Source organism: Trichechus manatus, unplaced genomic scaffold (genome assembly GCF_000243295.1).
Source record: "Trichechus manatus latirostris isolate Lorelei unplaced genomic scaffold, TriManLat1.0 scaffold00005, whole genome shotgun sequence".
NCBI lineage: Eukaryota > Metazoa > Chordata > Mammalia > Sirenia > Trichechidae > Trichechus > Trichechus manatus.
In genome coordinates, this window is record NW_004443941.1 from 24,769,856 (window position 1) to 24,788,301 (window position 18,446).

Below are 18,446 nucleotides of genomic sequence, written 5' to 3' on the forward strand. Positions count from 1 at the left end.
GGTCATCCAGGGCCAGCCCAGAGACTGCAGTTGTGCCAGAGCATGGTGTGGATCTGACATGGTCCCAGCCAATCTCTCCAGGCCCATCCGTCTGTCTTCTACCCCCCAAAACACACCCTCTGTGTTTCAGAAGTGCAGTACTTTCCCGGGACTGTTCTGCTATTTCTGCACTGTCTGGGCTTATCCATCTTATCCGGAATACCTTCCTCCTCCTCCCTGCCTGGCAAACTTGCCCTTTAAGGTTTTATCTCTCACCTACCTACCTACCTACCCAACCATCCACCCACCTATCTATCCATCCTTTTAACTGTACCTATGCATAAGGAAAGGAGCCCTAGTGGCACAATGGTTAAAGCAATCGGCTGCTAAATGAAAGGTCGGTGGTTCGAACCTACCAGCCGCCCAGAGGGACAAAGATGTAGCAGTCCGCTTCTGTAAAGATTACAGCCTTGGAAACCCTAAGGGGCAGTTCTACTCTGTCCTATAGGGTCGCTGAGCCAGAATTGACTCAATGGCAATGGGTTTCACCTCCGCCATCAGGGAGCCTCCCTGGTAGTTGCTTCCCCTCTGTGCTGAGCCTCCTAGTTACCTCTGCTTACATCCAAGGATAATATTCTGGCAGACTCCTCCACTAGACTGCCAACTCCTGGAGAGCCCAGAAGCACAAGGGAAGCATTTCACAAAGATTTGAATGACCCAATGATGGGCAGGCCCTTGGGACCAGTGTCAGAATTAGCCACTTGCTCATGGGCTTTTGGTCAGTGTCAAGGGTAGGATGGTATTTGTTAGAGGTTTGTTTGTGGCTGAAAGTGGGTCAGACATGTGAGTTCATTTGTCTCTGAAATGTACAGTAGCAAAGGAGTATAAAGGAATCATATAATTAGCCTTTTTTTTTAACATATTTCTGAGAAAGGAGGAAGAGAAAAAAATGGAAAGTAAACTCAAAACCTACAATTTCTGTTTAAGTATCAGTGGGCAAACAGGCAAAACTTATAGAGGACTGACTAAACTATGGATAGGCAGAAGGGAATTAAGAATTCTTCTGAGCTATGAAGCTGTTGGGACTTATTTATTTACATGACAGAGTTCTAACGGATTTGAGGAGAGAGTAGGACTGCCCCTTAGGGTTTCCAAAGAGTAGCTGGTTGATTTGAACTGTCTATTTTTTGGTTAGCAGCCTGAGCTCTTAACTACTGTGCCACCAGGGCTCCGAGGAAAAAGCAGTAAAGTGTTATAGAAGGAGCCTCGTAACATCATAAGATGTGAGAGCTAGAAGGAGTTTCACTGATCAATTATTGGTTCTCAATCATGAGACTATGATGAAATTTTCACTGATCTACAGAAACTGAGATGCATTTGGATGATCTATTTTTACATTTCTTTACAAAGCTAAATAATTCAACTTAAAGAACTGTTCTTTATTCTGACATTAAATTCTTTCCACTTTTATGATATTATTCTTCTTTCATGTAAAGACGGCGATTATGAAGGGCAATTTGGCATTATGTTCTGATAAATGCAGTCTATTTATCTGTTTCCCATTATTAACTCAACTAGTCTTTTTTTTTTTTAAAAAAAAAAAAAACTTTTTACTGAAAAATAACACACATACATTCCCAATTAGTTTTAATAGCCCTATATTTACGATAACTTTTTAGCTTGGCAAAGTGAAGAGTTGGGCAACCCCGTCTCAATCTCCCAAATTATTTTTAAAGAAAATTTACTGGTCCACAAAATCTGACTTAGTTCAATGTCCCTCCTAACTGCATAACAGGAAATGAGAGTCTAAAGAGGTTAAGTGTGAAAGCACTATATAAATGCTGAAGGTCCCTCAGTTAACAGCTAAGCCAGGACTAGATCCAGGACTCTTCCCTACCAGAGTCCAAGGTGTTTAGCTCCTACTCACCTTAACAGCTGATATAGGATTTGATCCTAAAACCATTTATGGCGCAGAACTGAGACTAGTGTGAGTTTTGTGTTGTCTGTGGGATTGCATAATAAGCTCTGATGGGCTTTGCCACAATTCTCTCTTACAATCATGACAAATAACTTCCATTTTGTATTTTCATCTGATAAAAATGACTCAACAGGAAAGCATAAGAAGATTTTATAAACATATACAAGTAAATATGCACTATTTCATAAGCTCCACTTATAAGATACTTTGTTCATATTTTTCCTTATCAATCACAAAACAGCAGCTGCCACTATTTATTTGTTCCTTGCTGCTCAGAGCCTATCATTCTAATTCAATAACTGTGAATCTAGAGCAAGATGGGCCTGCTTACTCATGCCTATCAACTGAGATATGTAAATATCAGAAGATGGCTCGCATTACCACAACAAACATTGTTGTTAAGTGCCATCAAGTTGGTTCTGACTCAACATTGTTGTTAAGTGCCATCAAGTTGGTTCTGACTCATAGCGACAACCCCACGTACAACACTGCCCCGTACTGTGCTGCCCTCACAATTGTTGCTATGTTTGAACCCACTGTTGCAGCCTCTGTGTTAATCCATCTCGTTGAGGGTCTTCCTCTCTTTTGATGACCCTCTGCTTTACCAAGCACGATGTCCAAGCCAAACATAAAAGGCTTTAAATCCAGCCCTGGAGCCAGGAAAACATTCAGAACTGTTATGTCAAAAAGTTTAGTCCATTTATCTCCACTTCTCCAATTATTTCAACAAGTTTTGTAATCACTACATTCATGGGAGTTTCAAATTCCTGATGTTATATGAAGTTGCTGTTTGGTATGCAGGCTCACATTCTTACCTTTTTTCCCTGTAAAAATTTTGAACTACCAGTCATAAATACAACACAATTGTGTTAAAGGGGCCAAAATAAAACAAAATCCCTTACTTAATGTAAGGCAGGTGTCCAATGATATCTTACTTAGAGCCCTTGGTTTTTTTTTTTTTTTAATTTTGAAATAATTTTAGACTTACAGAAAGGTTGCAAAATAGTACATCTCCACATACCCTTCACCCAGCTTCCCCTAATGTTAACACCTTACATAACCATGGCACAATTATCAAAACCAAGAGATTAACATTGGTACAATACTATTAATAAACTACAGACTTTATTAGGATTTCACCAGTTTTCCCACTAATGTCCTTTTCGTTGTTCAGCATCCAATCCAGGATCTCACATTGCATTTAGTTGTCAGGTCTCCTTAATCTCCCCAATCTGTGAAACAGTTTCTTAGTCTTTCTTTGTCTTTCATGACCTTGACACTTTTGAAGAATACCAAATCTGTTGCTGTCAAGTTGATTCAGACTCTTAGTGACCCTACAGGACAGAACAGAATTGCCCCATAGAGTTTCCAAGCCTGTAAATCTTTACAGACTGCCACAGCTTTCTTCCATAGAGTGGCTGGTGGGTTCGAACTGCTGACCTTTTGGTTAGCAGCCAAGCGCTTAGCCACTGTGCCACCAGGGCTCCTTTTTGAAGAGTAATGGCCAGTTATTTTGTAAAATGCCTCTCAATTGGCTTTGTCTGACGTTTTCTCCTCACTGGACTGCAGTTATGCATTTTTGACCAGAATACCATACAAGTGATGTGTTTCCTCAGAGCATCATATCAGGGGTATGTGACGTCGGTACATCTTATTACTAATGATGTAAACCTTGATTACTTGGTTAAGATGGTGCCTTTCTCTTTTAATTGCTCATTTTATACCATATTAAGCTCTTTAATGGAACAGGGATGACAACTAAATTAGTAGCACCCTTATGTGGGATGGGAACAAAAGGGAAAGGGCTTTCCTGATCTTCATGTATACCAGCAGAGAGCTCGTAGAGTGCTGACCCTCTGAACAGAGCCCTGAGAGACTCGAACATAGGACATATGTACTCTGACAATGGAGTTATGAGGCAACACCTGTGAGAGTCATAGGCAGACACAGGCAGAGCACTGTAATGGGAGACCTTGGCCAGCCAACAGGCAGCACGAGGGCAGTGGGCCACCCAGGGGAAGAGGAGCTGATGGAAGTGTTTATGTCTTTCAAGATTTCTATTCTTCTTTCCTTTCATTGCCTACTTTTGTTTACTTTAGTTTTTTTTATGCCCTCTACCCTCACCTGATCTCTGATTTCAACAAAATCCCATTAAGAACACTTATCTCCACCAGCTACTCCTTGGAAACCCCATGGGGCAGTTCTGCTCTGTCTTTTAGGGTCGCTATGAGTCAGAACTGACTCGACGGCAATGGGTTTGGTTTTTTGGCTTTGTGGGTAACTGGGTGGTGCAAACGCTTAATGCACTCGGCTGCTAAACAAAAGGTTGGTGGTTTGAGTCCACCCAGAGGTGCCTTGGAAGAAAGGCCTATTGCTCTACTGCTGAAAAATCTGTCATTGAAAATCCTATGGAGCACAGTTCTAGTCTCACATATGGGGTCACCATGAGTTGAAATCAAATCCATGACAACTGGTTGGGGTAATTACTTCAAATTAATTTGCATAAGCTGCTATGAATGATAACAGTACCCCTGCCAGCCCTCTTACTGTTTTCTACCCGACCACTGGAGGCAGATGGAGGTGTACCTATGATTTACTATAAACTACACCATTCAATCCTAGAGACAACAATGTAAACCAAGGTTCTTTTTTTTTGAGATATAGTTCATATACCATAAAATTAACCCTTTAAAGTATATGATTCAGTGGATTTTTTTTGTATATTTTAGTATGTACTTCATATATTCCAGAACATTTTCATCAACCCCAAAATAAACCCCATATCTGTTAGCAGTCAGTCCCCATTCGCCCTTTCTCCCAGTCCCTGGCAACCACTAACCTACTTCTGTCACTACAGATTTGACTATTTGAACCAAGGTTCTTTTGATCCCAAATTAGTTATAATCAAGATGATCTTAACCAAGTTAACCTAGGAGAAACACACACATATACATACATACATGTGCACACATACACGGATTCTAACCTTGGCAGTACATGCCTTCCCTTTTGATACTCAGCCCTCCCGGCCCGTCCCCGTCCCCTGACTGTGTCTCAGAGGCAACTTACCTGTACCTGCCCTCCTGAAGGTACATTCATCCTATCCTCCCCTCTTCTATCCAAAACCACGTGGTGTTCCATCAATGTTCTGCATTTGTGAGGTAATGTTAAGATAAAATAATCTTTGCTGAAGTGCTAAGAAGTAACATATTTACCTGTTAGCAGAGACCTTTTGGAGTCTAACGCCTCAGCAAGGGTGACCATAGGACTCAGTTTGCTTTCAGCTTTCCCAGTTTATGCTTGTTGCCCTGGCTTAATTATTACTAGTATCCCCTTTCCTGTTCAAAAGTGTCCTTGTGTGGATGACAAATTATACTGTCTCCAAAGCTTAACCAAAATAAATGACTAATAATGGCAATTATAGGCATTTTGGCAGGCCAAGAAAATAATTTTACATCAATGAAGTTTTCAGTGCTCCTCAAACCATACCCCAGCTCAGCCTACCTTTATAGTTTAAATCCACCAACCTGTAGGAATCAGGGTTTCATCCACAGGCAAAAAAGCATCAGCTTCTATAGTGACTTCATGGTCATATATATTTGGAGAACCCTGGGAGAGAAAAAGTAGAGAAAGAAAAGAAGACTTAATGCTTAATCTTATTTTATATCTTTGTTTTAGAACTCCTCTTACAGAAATATTTTTAGACATTGACAAAAACTTTAAAAATCCCATTTGACTTATGGTAATGATTAAATATGTTCACTTAAGTGTAGATAGATAGGGCCTCAAAATAGCCAATGACAGATTTAGAGCACACTTTCAAGTATGACCCCAGTATGCACTTTCTTTTCTAAATGGGATTATGAAGGTGCAGAGTCAGAGAGACCACAGTGGTCTGAAAGCCTTTTGGACTCTGGCTTGTCAGCAGCAGGGTATTTCCTACTCTCCTCACGTGCCAGGAAACCGAAGAGCGAGAGTGATGACCAGTCACATACAGGCCTGGGACAGCCAAGGCCCACCAGAGGCGCATCTGCCACCCTTTCTCTGGCCCACCTTTCGCCCAGGGGACCCACTCTTTGCCACACGACAGAAGCACAGGAGTCAGAACAGGGTCCCTGCTTTTGGGAGGTTGCCTACCTGCTACATAAAGATGGGGGAGTCAGAGGCTTGTACAAAAAGCACTGGTCAATGGTCAGATGGCCTGGGTCTAGTTCTGGTTCTCAATGAACGGCCCTAGGGAAGTCATTTAACCTCCAAGAATCTCATTTCTTTGATATGAAATTGCGATATGATACCTCCAGAGTTCTTGTGAGAAACAGTTCAGTAAAGGCCTGTTGTGATATTTGCAAATTGGAAAACGCCTTACACATGTATGTTTCTAATAAAAAGATTATTTTTTATTATTAATAGTAGCATATTTTAAAGCTTCATGGCAGAAGATGCGGAAGGGGAACTTGGTGAGGGGTTTTGCTTAGTAAATACTCAAGAATAAGCTAAGCCAGTGAGTAGGGCTGGAGCCTGGAGGAGATGAGCTTTCTCTGGGCTCCTGGCCAAGCATTTATCCAGGTCTTCCTACTGTTTGCTCAGGTGCCATCTTTCTTTTTTAAAAATAAGTAAATACTTATTACGTAAATATATGTTGCAGTTAAGATTTAATACACAAATAATGAAACGCAGATTTTCAAAGCATAGTTCTGAGCTTTGACAAATACATGCATCCCAATCAAGACATAGAATATTCCCATTGCCACAGTTTCCCTTAAGCCCCCTTCCAGTTACTATCCAGCCCCCACCAAAGATAATCAGTGTTCTGATTTCTGTTGTTATACACTAGTCTTGTCTGTTCTAAAACTTCATGTAAAAGGAATGATATAGTATATATTTTTGTGTGTTTTGCTTGTTTCCACAAAATAATGCTTTTGGATTCATCCATATTATTGTGTACATCAGTAACTTGCTCCTTTTTACTGTTGAACAGTATTCCATTGTACCACAATTTGTTTATCTATTCTCCTGTTGATAGACTTTTGGGTTGTTTCCAGTTTTTTACTATTTTAAATAAAGCTTTTTTTTTTTTTTAAATAAAAAGAAATTGCTTTTCCTGTTTGTGTTTTAGTACTAGGGCAGGAAGCTAGTGATTCAACATGAAAATCATACACCAAATAAGCTGATGAGTCTGAGATGTTAGGAAGAAGCCTGAGAGGAAAAGGAACATTTATTGAGCACCTCTATCTTAATGGCCATCGGGTCACTATGCAGTGCTAACATTTCCTTCAATGAAGAGAAACATGCTTAAGTTTACAACTCTCCTGGCCTGGAAGAATGCATGATCTACTCAGGTGGAATATTACTGTTGGATTCATTTCCTTTCAAAGCTGATGAAAACTTGGCAAGAAATGCTGATTCACATATAATTCTTGAGATACATCTCTGAGTTCAATATTTGTTTTGGTTAACTTTGCTTGGCTGCTGCTGGTTCTGTAACATTAACCATTTACAGAGTCCATTATGGCTTGCATGGGGCCTTAAAGACCTTTTTGTGCATTGCCACTACCACTGCCTTAATTCAGCTCTTATTGCCTCTAGCAGGATCTAACAGACACTATTGGTTATTATTCAAAAACCAAAGCAACCCCTTTACCAGTGCACTCCCTTACCCCTGACAGGATCCTGATTTATTCATCCTATGCTAGGCCATATATTTAAGGAAGGGGACCCCCCTCCCTAGCCCCAAAGGGTAAATTTTGATTTTTGATTGGCCTGAGGTAATCATGATGGTCTAATTCCCTTTCTGTGACTGGGTTAGGCAGGGCATGGGACACACTTCTGGCCAATGAAACGTGAGGGAAAATCTGTTGCTGAGGGGTTTCTGGGAAAGGTTTTTCCTGTTCTTAAAAAGAGAATATTAGAGATATGCAAAAAAGAGTAGGTCCTTTTTTGTCTCTGGATGCGATTTTTTTGACTCTGGATGTGTATAAGGAGGTGACTCCTGGAGCTGTGGCAGCCATCTTGTGACCATGAGGGAACAAGCCTGAAGACGCAAGCCAAAACACTGAGGAAGCAGAATGGAAAGATGGAAGTATATGGGCCCTTAATGACATACCAACCCAGTTATACCTGAACCACAGCTATTGCTTTCCATTTCAAATTCACCCAGGCCTGTTCTCAAGGCTCTTTAGGTAAAGTTTCAATAAAAAACACATTCTCCCCGTTTTGTGGTAGGTATAGGAGAGAACAGCAAAGGAAACAACAACAAAAAAACCAAACTGCAACTTACACACCTTTTCCATTCTTTGAAAACCACAGTTCTCCCCTTCCCCACACTCTCAACACTCCCAACACTCAGACATAGAAGTGACGACTTGTCAATGCTTAGGCCCCAAGTAGAACAAAAATACTGCCTATCAAATTAAAAAATGGATAAAAAATGAAAATATGTAAGATGAACTGACTACTTTAAATACCAAGTTTTGAGCTATTTCCCCGGGGAGAATTTGGGATAGATGATAATACTTCTCTAGATAGGACAAGAGATGTTCTGGAGATGTAAAGGCCCCTTAATCCCGGGCCTGGTGACTGTCCACTCCTACCGTAATGCCCCAAAGGGCTAGAGGTCCCTGCCTACCCTCAACCCTGAAGCTGGTGGCTGTGGATTTGAGCTGTACTTACCTAAGATCAAATCCACCAGCTGCTCCTTGGAAAACCTATGGGGCGCTTCTATTCTGTCCTATAGGGTCACTGTGATTTGCAACTGACTTGACGGCAACAGGTTTGGTTTTGGTTTTTTGGTTACCTAAGACGGTACAAGGAAGGGAGGTTACACTGACCACCTTCCTCGGTGGGATCTATGATCTGGGAAACTATTCAGCCTCTGGGAAGAGACTTAGAAATACCTATCACTACGAGTCCTTGTTGGATTGAAAGAATAGAAAATCCTGGTCAGAAGTGTCCTCTCATCTGGAGGGCATTATGCTAAGTGAAATAAGTCAATCACAAAAGGACAAATATTGTATGAGACCACTACTATAAAAACCCATGAAAAGGTTTCCACACAAAAAGAAACAATCTTTGATGGTTACGACGGAGGGGAGGGGTGGGGTTGGAAAAACACTAAATAGACGATAGATGCGTGGTAACTTTGGTGAAGGGTAAGACAGTACACAATATTGGGGAAGCCAGCACAACTTGTACAAGGCAAGGTCATATAAACTCCATAGACACATCCAAACTCCCTGAGCGACTGAATTACTGGGCTGAGGGCTGTGGGGACCATGGTCTCAGGGAACATCTAGCTCAACTGACTTAGTTTATAAAGAAAATGTTCTACATTCTACCTTGGTGAGTAGCATCTGGGGTCTTAAAATCTTGTGAGTGGCCATCTAAGATACTCCACTGGTCTCACCCCTTCAGGAGCAAGGCAGAATGAAGACAGCTAAAGATACAAGGGAAAGATTAGTCCAAAGGACTAATGGACTACAACTACCACGGCCTCCACCAGACTGAGTCCAGTACAACTAGATGGTGCCTGGCTACCACCACCAACTGCTCTGACAGGGATCACAATAGAGGGTCCTGGACAGAGCTGGAGAAAAAAGTAGAACAAAATTCTAACTTACAAAAAAGACTAGACTTACTGGCCTGACAGAGACTGGAGAAACTGGACAGACTGGAGAGCATGGCCCTCAAACACCCTTCTAGCTCAGTAATGAAGTCACTCCTGAGGTTCACCCTTCAGCCAAAGATTAGACAGGCCCATAGAATAAAATGAGACTAAAGGGGCACACCAGCCCAGGGGCAAGGACTAAAAGGCAGGAGGGGATAGGAAAGCTGATAATAGGGAACCCAAGGTCGAGAAGGGAGAGTGTTGACATATCGTGGGGTTGGTAACCAATGTCACAAAACAATATGGTTACTATTTAATGAGAAACTACTTTGTTCTGTAAACCTTCATTTAAAGTACAATTTTTTTTAGAAAAAAGAAGTATCCTCTTGCCAGGTGAGTAGAAAGAACCTTAGTGAGCCCTACACTCCCGCCTGTCTCCTTCATTGAAACATATCGGCAGATGTAATACTTCATGCATAACTTCTCTTTCTATTTTTGAATCTCTTCCTTTATGTCCCTTCCAGTATAAAATAGGATATCCTAATTACAGAAAAATAGACAGGTAGTGAAAAATCACCATAATCCACTACCTAATAAAGCTATTAATATTTTGTTCTATATGTATCAAGTTTTTTTTTGAACTTATTTAAAAAGTTCATATTACTGCACATTATTGCAGAGCCGCGTGTGGTTGGGTGTTTGGTGGTATTGATTTTGTTTTTTTAATATTTTTTCAGTTTTTGGTGAAAGTTGATACAGCAAATTAGGTTCCCATTTAATAATTTCTACACATATTGTTCAGTGACATTGATTACGTTTTCCACATTGCATCAACATTCTCGTTATTTACATTCTGGTTGTTCCAATTCTATTATTCTTGCTTCCCTGCCCCACCTGACCTTCTTATCTTTGCTTTAGGCTAAGTGTTGACCATTTGGTCTCAAATAGATGATTGTTATTGTTGTTGTTTTTAAATATAAAAGGAGAATGGTATTTACAGGTGATACTGTTTATTTTATGAGCCAATCTGTTATTTAGTTGAAAGGTGATCTCCGGGAGTAGTTTCAGTTCAAAGTTTAAAGGGTATTTCAGGGCGACAGTATCAGGGGTTCCCCAGGTCTCTGCTGGTCCAGCAAGTCTGGCCTTTTTTTAAGATTGTGAGTTTTGTTCTACAATTTTATCCCATTCAATCTGGAACCATCTATTGTCAGAATGGTCGGTAGTAGTAGCCAGGCACCATTTAATTCTTCTGATCTCTGGAGAGGTGAGGCTGTGGTTCATGTAGGCAACGGGTCCTGTAGACTAGTTTCTTCTTTAAGTTTTTGGTTTCCTTCTTTCTCTTTTGCTCCAGATGAATAGAGACCAACAGTTGTATTTTAGATGGCCACTCTCAACTTTTAAGACACCAGCCACTACTTACCAAACTAGGATGTAGAACATAAACTTTATAGACTACGTTGTGCCAAGTGACCAAGACGTCCCACAAGACTATGGTCCTAAGCCTGTAAGCTCAGTAAACCTAACCTGCGAGGTGTTTGGTTAAGTCTGGGAGGTATCCATGACTGTGCCCCCTATGTGCTTTATTGAGGTATGAATATATGTGTAGCATTCACAAACATATATACAGATATGTCTACAGATACTGTTGGTTTTTAAGATCTCAAGAATGGTGGAAGTCCTTGAAGCTAGGGAACAAGCAAGTGAACCACCACCCTTCTTATTTTTAAAGGTAGAACTCTGAAAATAATATAAGAACCAATCAACTTATACTACTAGAGAAGATCCTAGAAAAAAATTAGCAGATGATCAACAAACTCCTAAAAGAGTAGAAAAATGCAAGATATTACTGGGTAGCCATGAACTTCGCCTTGTGGTAGGAAATCATGACAAAATGATTCAAGTACAATAGTGGATAATGGCAAGTTCTTCAGATGAGGAAGTGACAGATATAATCTACAGAGTTCAGCTAAGCTTTTTATTGTGTGTCATGTGACAGCCTCTTCTTCAACAAGTTAATATTACCATTAGGAGGGAATGAGAGAGCTTAGAAGGGAGTGGCTCTGTACTCTCTTAGGTCGACATTTTAAGTGTCCCCCTATTGGGGTTTATCCCTGTATTGATTTCAGTGTCTTTTACCAATAACTTGATAAAGTGTTGTTAACAGTGGCTGACAAATGAAAAATAATAATAATAAAAAAAACCAAACCCACTGCCGTCGAGTCAATTCCGACTTATAGCGAACCTATAGGACAAAGTAGGACTGCCCCATAGGGTTTCCAAGGCTGTAAATCTTTACGAAGAGTTGACAGATAATAGGTAGCGATTATCATGAAATGGAGATTTTGCATATTAAAATACCCAGTCTTCTAAATCCAAGAGCTCTTTCCACTGTACTGTGCAGGCATGACTGCCCACCAGAGGCTCTGGGAGGAGCTGAAGTGGGCTGCACAGTGGGTGCACATAAGTACGGGCCCAAACCAGTTGCCACTGAGTCAATTCCGACTCATAGCAAACCTGCAGGACAGAGTAGAACTGCCCATAGGATTTCTGAAGTTGTAAATCTGTATGCAAGCAAACTGCCACATCTTTCTCCCATGGAGTGGCTGGTAGGTTTGAACTGCCAACCTTCTGGTTAGCAACCAAGTGTTTTAACCACTGCACCACTCAGGGCTCCTCAAATACTGGCAGCATATATAAAGGCACTACAAGAGAGGGGTTGTACTAAGCACATTTCCAAACAGCAAGAGTGGAAGATACCTTAAAAGAAAAAAAAAAACCAGTTGCCATAAGTAGATTCCAAGTCATGGCAACCCCATGTGTGCAGAGGAGACTGCTCCATAGGGTTTTCACAGCTGTGAACTTTTGGAAGCAGATCACCAGGCTTTTCTTCAGCAGTACCTCTGGGTGGGTCTGAATTGCCAACTGTTTGGTTAGTGTCCAAGCACTTAACCTTCTGGGCCACCCAGGGACTCCTGAAAAACACTGTAATTGGAAGTAATTCATGGGGGTAAAAGTGGAATAGGAAAAGCAAATACAAGCACACATTACAATTAAATGAGAGGAAGCTTTTTAAATAGCTCGTTACTTGTCTGAAGCATGTTGGGAACAGACAATTCTCTAGGAGAACAATGTACTTATTCTATCTTTCTCTATAATTTCCATTTATTGAGCACTTCCTATGAGCCAGATGCTCTGCTGGCACTTTTCATCATCATGGGGGTGACTCCATCACCAGAGTAAGTACACCCTGGGGTTGGACTCTCCAGTCACTCCCCAGATCATTCCACAATGCACATGGGTTATAGCAGGAGAGAAGAGGCAAGTTCACTTACCTGGCCTGCCAGGTTGAAGTAAGAATGGTTGGTCAGATTGACTGGTGTGGTCTGACTGGCCTGTGCTCTATAGTTGACCACGAGCTCCCCGCCATCCAGCGTGTACGTCACCCAGACCTTCAACTCTCCAGGGTAGCCTTCCTCACCATCTGGACTGACGCGTGAAAACTCGACACCATTTGATAGCACCCGAGGGGTCCAGAGGACCTAGGAAAAAGAGTGTTTTCAAAGTTGTTTAATCACTCCATCTCAAGCTAAATGCCACGTTTTAATATTTAAAGACAACTGATTCTAGAAAGTGAAGTGGTTATATCAATCACTAGGGTTTTTGAATAACACCCTGGATTTTAAACACTCTAAAATATTTTATGCAGAATGGCTTTTGAGAGAGGGAGGAAAAATGTTTTCCTTTTTACCTACCCACACTCCCCATACTTTTTCTCTTTAAATTTATATGGATGTGCGTACAATATTTTTCTCCTCCCCTTCTCTGATTATTTTTCTTTGGTATGTTTTTATCTTGGAGCCCAATTCTGGTAAATGTCATATAGCAATACCTGCTAATAACCTCTCTCCTGGAGGTACTATATGCAAATACTTAAAAAAAAGAAAAAAAAAAAACAGTTTGAGGCTCTCCATCTTCCCCAAGGTGGCACTTGTTCCGTTAGGAGAACCCTAGCCCACAAGCCAGGAGGCTTAATTTAGGAGCCAGGTTTGTCCTTAGCTCAATGTGTGACTTTGGGCATCAATCCATTCCATAAATAAAAGGGTTGAAAAAGTGATCACGAAAGTTTCTACTTGTTTTAGAAAATATGACTCTAATAATAGGAAGAAAAATATGAAGAAACGTTTCCTCAAAAAGGTTTTTGCTTTAAGAAATAGGAATAGTAATCTTGGGTTAATATAGTGGTTCCTCTCAATTTTGTCCTAGAGACTCCAAGGTTATGCTTATGCGGAAGGGAAAACCAACATTTACCAAGTGCCCACGATGAGCCAAGACGCTTTGCTAGAAACTTCACAGACATTATCTCATCTGTCTCATGGCAGTCTCGAAGTATTGTTATCTTCATTATTATCAATTATCTTCAATGATTAATGAGAGAACTGAAGCTCAGGAAGGATAAAGCACTTGCCCCAAGTCACTTAGCTAGTAAAAGACAGCAGATTTGCACAGAATGGGCTGATCCTGAACCTATGGCTGCTCCCTTACTCTACAGATGATGACTTGGCCAGAGATTTCCACTCTCTGAAGGGCAATCTTGCTTCTCAGCCCTGTGGGGGCTTTCTCACTGGTCTCATTTCAGGGCGTCAGGGAGATCATTTTGGTAGTTAACTTTCCTTTAAATTATACCACCCAGATTATATCCTACAGAAGAGCCAGAGAAGACAGAAGCAAGTATGGCAGCTGGATGAGACCTCCAATTTTTCAGTTCTCACCAGGCACTAACTAGTGCTTTACATAAATCAACTTGCAAGGTAAGGACTTGGTTGAACCAAATGAACTTTCCATTTTCTGTAGGTCAGAACAATCAAACACTGGTAATTTTATACAGCCTCAACTAATATTCTTACCCTCATTTTATAGACGAGCAAGTTGAGTTCTGTGAGATTAACTAGCCCACTTCCATCTCCCACATCCCAGGGAGAAGGGTAGAGTCCTTTCACACTACATGCCCATTGTTTAAAAGGAAAAAAAAATTTTTTTTGTTTACAGTCATACATGTAATTAGTGACAGAGCTAGGATTCAAATTTAAGACTGGTTGTTTACACTAACGGTTTGCTGTCTACACTACCCTACACCTTTGTTTTCAGTGACTGCTTCAGAAGAGTCTCCATTTTCAACAGATGAGTTGAGCTCGAACTTAGTCATCCCAAACAGACTTGAAAAGTAATAACCTCCACAGGCCAGTGGAACGGCCTGTAGGCCCAGGCTCTGCGCACCTACTGCAGGCGGGGCTTGGCTCTCTCACTGACGTTGAACTTGCCAGGAGGGGAGCCCAGCGGGAACAGAGGCCTCTGCCGTCACCTATGGTGAAAGCAGCTGGTATTTGTAACAAAGTCACTGACCTTATGAAAATTAATTTTACACCCTAATTATCCCCCTGAAATGGTACACTTTTCAGACACTTAAAATATGAAGCCTGTTACATGTGCAATTAAAAAGAGAAAAACATAATCTCCCAAAGGGAACATTATAGGAATTAGGAATTTTAGAAATATTTGAAATAAAATGTTCATAACTTGCTACCTAGTTTTTCTCCTTTAGCAAAAGGACACAATGGAAAGATTTTTGTGTAAATCAATATCATCAGATAAGTATAATTCCTATTCACAGAAGGATTTTCCTGTACCTGAAGTTTCCAAATTTCTAGAAATTTTACATCTCCAGGTCTACTTATTCCATTTCTAATCCTGTCAGGTTATTCAAATTTCATCTTTTAAAAAAAAGTGTTGATATAAATATAAAAACACATACCTCCAAACCAATAATTACTCAGTAAGTAAAATATTGGTATTCCTTCTAGCATTTTAAAATCGATCAATAACCCTCTACAAGCAAACTCAGTAAGACTGAAGATGTTAAATGGTTCTGTGTTGAAAGCAAACACAACTTAACACAAAGTTTATCTGATACTGCTCATGTTACGGTGCTCAGAAACCTTCAGTGACTCCACAATAGCCTTCAGTCTTGCCCCACCTCTGCCTGGGTCATTGCACAACCATTCTCTCTAATATCCACATATTAAATGAAATGCTATCTTTTCTTCAAGGGCAGTTCAAATCTCATCTTCCCAGTTGCGATTAATCCATCCATACCCAGTTCCTACAGCACACCGTTGGTATCGATATTACAGGCCTTGTTGCAGACTGCCTATGACAGTCACCATATTTTTATGCAAATAACGCAGGCATTATATGTTTTGTGACCGACTGTGCAACCCCCCCACCCACTATTTTCATAAGTGAGCTATGCCATGCGTTACATGTGTGGGTGCATTATTTACATGGGTGTGTTATTTGAGGAAAAAAATATGGTATTATGTAAGGGACTGCCTCCCTTACTACACTGTGAGTCTCAGGAGGACAGGGACCATTCCGTGCCTCGTTCAGTTTGGTATCCCAAGTCCTATTTTGCTCCCTGGTTCACAGAGGGGCTCAGGAAGTATACTGAATTGAAGAACACACATATTCACTATTTTGCTGTTTATATGGGGCATATGTAGTAAGAAACACCGTAGAAAATACCACAGTGGGGTAGAGGGATCAGGAACATGCTAGAACAAAGTGCTGTCCTGAGGATCCTCTGAAAACCCCTGACCAAAACAGAGCTGGGTCTTACTTCCTTTGTCTGGGGTTTGTCAATGGACCTGGCACATTCTAGAGACCCTGGCAAAGCAGGTCTTACTCTCTGCTTTATGCTTTCTGTGGCATGACAAGTCCCATCACTGAGAAAAGGAAAACTGATGGGACAGTCTGGTTCTAGGCCACAGACAAGAAGCTGGTGGAACAGGGGAAACAGAGTGACCAACTTCCTTCAACAGGGCAAGTGCAGTCAGAGGCAGAAACGAAGAAACTGTCGTGCCCAGCTGCCATTCATGTTCGTGCCTTCTCTGCCTTTTTTCTGGGATATAACCTGGTGGTTAATTTAAAGGAAAGTTAACTACCAAAACGATCTCCCTCACAGCCTGAAATGAGACCAGTGAGAGCATCACAGGGATTAACCTGCAGACTCCCACAGGGCTAAGAAACAGAATGGCAGGCATTCCTATCTCAGAGAGAAGCTGTTTAATCAGCTTGCTTTCCTAACCTTGTTTTTCAGGAATTCACTTGGGGAATGGGAGCGTTAATATGAAAAGGTGGAACTGGGGAGAACCTGAGGCATGGAGGAACCCTGGTGGCATAGTGGTTAAGAGCTCAGCTGCTAACCCGAAGGTCGGCAGTTCGAATCCACCAGCTGCTCCCTGGAAACCCTAAGGGGCAGTTCTACTGTGTCCTATAGGGTTACTGTGAGTCAGAATTGACTCCATGGCAATGGGTTTTGAGGCATGGAAGGGAAGGGCAGGCCTGGATGCAGTGATACAGTCCATGAGAAGGGGCTTTATGGCAGATAAAGGGAGGCGTGTCGCACTGGGGACACCCACAGCACCTTCAGCCCTGGCAGACCTGCTCTCCCACTTAGGAGCTGTATGGCCTTTCGGTGTCTCAGATTTCTCATTTGGTGACAACCCAGGGTTCTAGGGATACAGGGGTAGAGTTACTGGATGTGAATGCCTTGTAAAGTAAGCAGTGGGTATTATTATTAATCCACTTTTCTGTTGTGCCTCAGGTCAATCTGACCCCAAATCCCATTTAATTCATTTCATCTTTGGGACACTTCTACGGGATGTTGTTGTTGTTAGGTGCTGTCGAGTCAGTTCCGACTCATAGCGACCCTAAGTACAATGGAATGAAACACTGCCTGGTCCTGTGCCATCCTCACAATTGTTGCTTCTATGGGATAGATGCTATTATTAGCACCATTTTAGAGACGAGGAAATTGAGGACAGGAACGTTAGGTAACCCGCCCCAAACACTGAAAGTAGTTCCCTGCCCTGCCTGTTATTGTCAGAGGAGCTGGAGAAAGATGGGCCCTGGAACGTGGCCATCACATTGCTCCCCAAACCAGGGGTATTCCTTCCTACGGTGCATTTGCTCTAGGGCCTGGGATTGTGCCTGGCAAACAGAAAGTATGCTTGAGGGTATTTTGTGAAGTGTGTCAGGTGGGAACTCTGTCAAATGCCCTGACTTACCTTATCAAATCCTCTGATTCCACCATGCAGACTGTTGGGCTCTTTGTTGATGGCCAGCTTGTACTCCTTCCCATCCAACGTGAATGTTCCTGTGGCAATTCGGTTGGCCACCCTCCCAATCACTGCTCCAAAGTAGGGCTGCTTTTGGAGGTACCCTGCAAGGACATGGGATGACAACATTTTTGAAGACTTCAGACCACTTGTGAGGCTCAGACTGCTGCCCACCACTTCCTCTGAGGGATGCTGCAAGCAGGAACAACTAAGGCAAATTAAAGGCCTTGTGGAAGCACAGAAAAATGGTGTTCTTTACACGACCCTTCTCCCTTCCCCAAACTAGTTTATGTTCATCGTAAACAAATTAAGAACTTTGTAAAGCACAAAGAAGAAATTTAAATCATCCTTAATCTCATCACTGGAGAGAACCACTGTTAATATTCTTTTTAAAAAAATTTTTTTTTATTGTACTCTAGATGAAGGTTTACAGAACAAATAGTTTCTCATTAAAAAGTCAGTACACATATTGTTTTATGACATTGGTTAACAACCCCACAACATGTCAACACTCTCGTTTCTCAACCTTGGAGGGCCTTTATTGCGTGAAAATATACATAGCCAAAGTTACACCATTCCAAAAGTTTCTACATGTACAATTCAGTGACATCAATTACATTCTTCCAGTTGTGCTGCTATTCTCACTATCCTTTTCCAAATTATTCCATCACCATTATCTTCAACTCACTGCCCCCTAGGCTCCCGTGAAACC

The 18,446-nt window shown here is 41.5% G+C and overlaps 1 protein-coding gene across 1 annotated transcript in view; it reads right to left on the reverse strand.

Moving 5' to 3' along the window:
* The window catches only part of GALM (galactose mutarotase), a 69,532-nt gene that overhangs the window by 40,182 nt on the left and 10,904 nt on the right, over positions 1 to 18,446 (reverse strand). The window contains exons 2-4 of the mRNA XM_004369545.2: positions 17,684 to 17,838; positions 12,893 to 13,099; positions 5,485 to 5,566 (exon numbers count right to left, since the gene is read on the reverse strand). Coding sequence (XP_004369602.1) covers positions 5,485 to 5,566; positions 12,893 to 13,099; positions 17,684 to 17,838 — 444 coding nt within the window. The remainder of the gene's footprint in view (positions 1 to 5,484; positions 5,567 to 12,892; positions 13,100 to 17,683; positions 17,839 to 18,446) is intronic.